At 34.7% G+C, this 5,237-nt stretch overlaps 1 protein-coding gene across 1 annotated transcript; it reads left to right on the top strand.

Annotated features, from left to right (window-relative positions):
* Positions 866 to 2,599, top strand: LOC107634065 (alkane hydroxylase MAH1-like). Its single transcript, XM_016337649.2, has one exon. The coding sequence runs from the start codon at positions 929 to 931 to the stop codon at positions 2,459 to 2,461; it is 1,533 nt and encodes a 510-aa protein (XP_016193135.1). The 5' UTR covers positions 866 to 928; the 3' UTR covers positions 2,462 to 2,599.

The following is a 5,237-nucleotide window of genomic DNA, read 5'->3' as shown; positions in this document are numbered from 1 at the left end:
AAAAAAATTTAAAATTATTAAAAATAATAATTCAAAACTTAAAAAGAAGAAGAAAAAGAGCACGGAAATTATTTCGAAGAACAAGAAGACAAGAAATAGTGGTAAGAAGCAGCGAAAAACATTGCAACTTCAGCATTTTTTGGATAGAGGCGAAGGAGAATAGAAATGGCATATGTTTTATAGAATTTTAAAGTTAGAATCTTTTTAAAAAAATTGGCTGGTATATTAATAAATGGGCTGCATATAGAATTGATTTTCTATATTTTTTCGTTACTAAAATATCTTCTTCAAATAATATTTTTCGTACATATATTTTTTACAATTATTATAAAAAAGTAAATAATAAAATACAAAAATATAAATATTTTTAAATTCACACGTTTAAGTATGGAATTGATTTTACTTATTTTTTTAAGTAACTATTCAAATGAAGATGGTAAAAATATATTTTTATAAAGATATTTTATTTAAAAGTGTGACTTATTTATTTAACTACATTTTAAATAAAGACAACACTTTTATAAATATTAAAATTTAACCATACAATTCATCATCCAAGGGTCAAAAAGAAATATTTTCAGATGAAAATAATTATAAAATCTTTATTGTAATATCCACTTTTTTTTATATAATATTAAAAAAGTCTAGAGACTAGCAACTTTATTAAATTTTGGTCATCATATAACCAACAAAAAAAAAAGTGAGTAATCCCACACCATTGAATAAAATCTTACACCATTAAAAATATCATTAACGACTACTTAATACCTACAAATCATAAAAGTTGCTGAATCTAGCATTCCTCTGTACTATTATCTTCACCGTTAGAAAGCATCACGGACCTGTATAAATTTATGATCAAAGAAACCACATCATGCATATATCACACATCACTCAAAACAAGACCTCCAAATAAGGCCAAATCTTGATGGACTTCTTAGATTTTATTCTTATTTTTGTAGCCATTGCCTCATTCTTATTCATCCACACTTGGAGGTCTAATAGAAAAAATCCCATAATTAATTTGCGCTTCTTTGGTATGCTACCATCAGTTTTATGTAATCTTTCCAATATCCATGATCACGCAACAACCACTTTGAAGCAATGTGGAGGTACTTTTTTGTTCAAAGGTCCCTGGTTCACAAACCTCAACTTTCTCATCACCAGTGATCCTATGAATGTGCACCACATTACTAGCAAGAACTTTGACAACTACATCAAAGGCTCTGAGTATTATGAGATCTTTGAAATACTCGGAGATGGCATCTTTAACACTGATTCTCACAAATGGAAGCATAGCAGGAACATACTTCATTCATTGTTCAGACAAAACTCGTTTGAGAGTTTAGTTGTGAAAACCATTCATAAGAAGCTCCACAGTTGCCTAGTTCCACTTCTCAACGATGTATCAGAATCAGGAACTGTTGTGGACTTGCAAGACATCTTTCAGAGAATCAGTTTTGACAACATCTGCTCCATAGTGTTGGGGTTTGATCCTAAATCCCTTCCTAACAAGCTCATCGAGTTCCCGGAAGTTGCTTTCGAGAAAGCTTTCAACATGGCAGAGGATGCAATATTCTACAGACACCTTGTCCCAAGGTTTTTATGGAAGCTTCAGAAATGGCTCCAAATTGGACAAGGGAAGACCTATACTGAATGTGAAAAGATAGTTGACCAATTCTTGCATCAGTGTATATCATCCACATTCCAAGAGAAAAGCCAAGTCAAGTGCACCAAAGATGATGATGAACCAACATTTAACATGCTCAAAGCTCTTGTGGAGGAAAGTGGAATGGAACAAATAGATCGCAAGTTTCTAAGAGATAATGCATTGACTCTGTTAGTAGCTGGAAGGGATACAATTAGTTCAAGTCTCAGTTGGTTTTTCTGGCTAGTTTCAACCCACCCTGTTGTTGAAGCCAAGATCCTTGAAGAAATCAGAGCAAACTTTATAACCAAAGAAGAATATTGGCTCATCACTTCAAGGGTAGAAAATCTTAACAAGCTAGTTTACCTGCATGGAGCTATGTGTGAAGCATTGAGACTTTTTCCTCCAGTTCCTTTCGAGCACAAATCTGCAGTTAAATCTGATATACTCCCTAGTGGACATCGTGTTAATGCAAATAGTATGGTAATTTACTCTCTATATTCAATGGGAAGAATGGAACAAACATGGGGAGAAGATTGCTTGGAGTTCAAGCCAGAAAGGTGGGTTTCTGAAAAGGGAAGCATCATACACATACCATCTTACAAGTTCATAGCTTTCAATGCAGGACCAAGAAGTTGTTTGGGTAAAAATATAACCTTTATTCAGATGAAGATCATGGCCATTGCTTTGCTGTGCAATTTTCAGTTTGAGGTGGTGGAAGGGCATAATAATGTGTGTCCATGTGTTTCTGTTGTGCTTCACATGAAACATGGCTTGAAGGTCAAGGTTACTAAAAGAGGCATTATTAATTAGATTTAGGGGCATCTTCTATAATCTATATGATTGGATTCCATTGTTGTACGAACATTATATATCATCTTGTCATGTGTATAAGATAATTAAGTGAAGAAGTAAAAAGCATATCGTCAGCTGATGTATTTCTTTTCATCATCTTTACAGAGTTTGTATTTGATATATATATATGTCACGTCTCTGGTAGCCGCAGCTTTGGTGGCTTTCTATTGACCGTCAAGTGACGTTAGTGTTAGTTAAGTTAATTTTTGTTTTAAGTGATTAACTACAGTAACTCTTATCTCTTTTACCGTGGATATTAGTGGAAATTGTTATCTTTTAGCAAGGGTATGAATGTCAATGGGTTCAATGGGTATTGGCGAGAGACGGCACCGCTGTCGGCCGCAGGAAATAGTGTCGTTCGTTATAGGACCAGCGTGTTATAGTTAGTCATCAGGTGTGCTTCAGCCTCCGGAGCAGAAGGTAGTAACTACTAACTTGGAGGCGATGTATGAACCGAACACCAACTTGCTCCACCCATAACGCTCCACCCATGCTTTTGAAGACACTCTCCACCAACACTAACAACGTCACACTATCAGTGACAACTCCTCCTCCACATGGCCACCAAGTCGCTCATAGAAAAGAAGAATCCCCTATGGCAAATAGGCTCACGAGCAGCACAACAAAAGTATAATTCATTTTTTTCCAAATCAAATACTTAATAAAAATTTAATTTTCTTTTAATTTTTTTTGGGTGAATTTTTTTTTAATTCAGTTTTAACCAAAAAATATTAGCCAAAAACAGCCATAATTTTCCTTATTTAGCATCCATTAATTATCGCAACAATTAATGAATGCTAAATAAAGAAATTTTTGGCTGTTTTTTTTGTCTACCTAGCATTACCCATATTTTTGTGTTTCATTAACAATTTTACTGTCATTGACAAAGTTAAACCGAGAGTTAAGCCACCTCCAACTCTCCAAGTGTCAGACACCTGCTGATTCAGAGAGCTTAGCAATTGTAACCATTAAACCTTAACTGCCACTATAGACGGCACCATATATGCCATCTATTTGTGTTGGTGGAATATATAAACGAGAGATTTTAGCCTAGATTAAGATTGCCTTGGACATCATATTTTGATCCAAAATTTTAAATTAACGAGTTTATGGGTCTTTTATATTATATATCTTTTACTTAATCCATTTTCAACTGTTAAGATTTCATTTCTTATTCTTTATATTTTAACATTTTGTTATGGTAAAATTTTCTATATTTGGATATATATAACAGTTTAGAATATGTAATTTTGTTTATATAATATTTAATCTATTTCGTTTAATAACATTGAATCTAAATCAACCATCATATATATAACTTATGGAAAAGCTCTGCATACAAGCCATTAAGGCTTGTGTGCTTTACAAGTTCATTAAACAATAAAACCAAAATACGCGCTGCTCCACATACATTGATTACACGCGCTATATAAGATCCCGCGTATATCTAACTACCAAATTTAAAATATTTGTTTCCTTCTTCGTTTTCGTTATTTTGAGATTTGGTTGTTCTTCTTCTCGCCCGTCTTCCCTCCTTCTTCTCCATCGTTCTTTTCCTCTCCTTTTCTCACTGGTATGTTCTTCGTTTACGTTACTTTTTTCTCTCTCTGCAACTCGAGCTTCGTTTTCTATTTTGATTTGTTGTTTTCTGAAATCAAAGTTTGAACTCGTTTTGAAGATAATGGATCATTCAACCTCAGATTGTCAGCTGAATCCAGGCGAAGTGGATTATGAATTTGAATCTAACGAAGTTCCTGAGGTTTGATTTACATAATGAATTTTCTTTCAGTAATTTCTATAGCATTGTGTAGTTGAAAAATTGCTGAACATATACTGTGAAAGTAACATGTTAACATGAATCTGTCGATTCAATGTATTAATTGTGATTAATTATCTGGAATTTATAGCAAACGCTCGGGTGCATTTACACTTTACTGGTTTTTTGTTATTTTAATTGAGTTGTTGTTGTTCAAGTGTATTATATCAGACATGATTGGGTGTGTTTTTAGTTTTTGACATGGTGTATTCTGCAGCCTGTGTATTTACAGTTTATGGCTTTAAAGGTCATTCTGTAGTTGAGTTGTTGCGGTTCTGGTGTATCATATTAGACATGATTGGGTGTATTTGAATCATATCTATGGGTGTATTCACAGTTTCTGACATGGTGTATTGTGCAGCCTCTCTCGGTTGTTGATGACGAGCTTGTTCCGAAGGTTGGAATGACCTTTACCACCCTTGAAGATGCTGAAAAATTTTATAGGAACTACGCCAAGGCTGCAGGTTTCTCTACAAGAGTTCGGTGCACAAATAGGAAGGGAAACGAGATTAAGAATCAACTGATTACATGTAGCAGAGAGGGAAAATGGAAATCTAAAATATCTCCGACCGAGAAGACCAATCCGACAGCCGGTCTAAACTGTCCTGCAAGAATTTATATACACACATTGAAGGATATCGGTGCTTGGATCATTTCAAAGGTTGTGCTGGATCATTCACACCCCTGCTATCCAAGTAAAACAGATATGCTCAAACAGCACAGGGAACTAAGCATATCCATTCGTCGTACGATAGAGAATAACGAGGAGGCCGGTATCAGACCAAGCAAAACCTACCAATCATTTGTCGCGGCTGCCGGGGGTCACCGCGAGTTAAATTTTATCGAAAAGGACGTGAGGAATTACATTACCAGGGAAGTGCGGAATGTTTCCGAACAAGAAGATGCAAAGAAATTCGG

This window comes from Arachis ipaensis, chromosome B03 (genome assembly GCF_000816755.2).
Source record: "Arachis ipaensis cultivar K30076 chromosome B03, Araip1.1, whole genome shotgun sequence".
Taxonomy (NCBI): Eukaryota; Viridiplantae; Streptophyta; class Magnoliopsida; order Fabales; family Fabaceae; genus Arachis; species Arachis ipaensis.
This window is presented reverse-complemented; position numbering and strand designations above follow the sequence as displayed.

Coding starts and splice junctions, on each gene's coding strand:
- LOC107634065 (XM_016337649.2), top strand. CDS start 929: ATGGACTTCTTAGATTTTATTCTTATTTTTGTAGCCATTGCCTCATTC.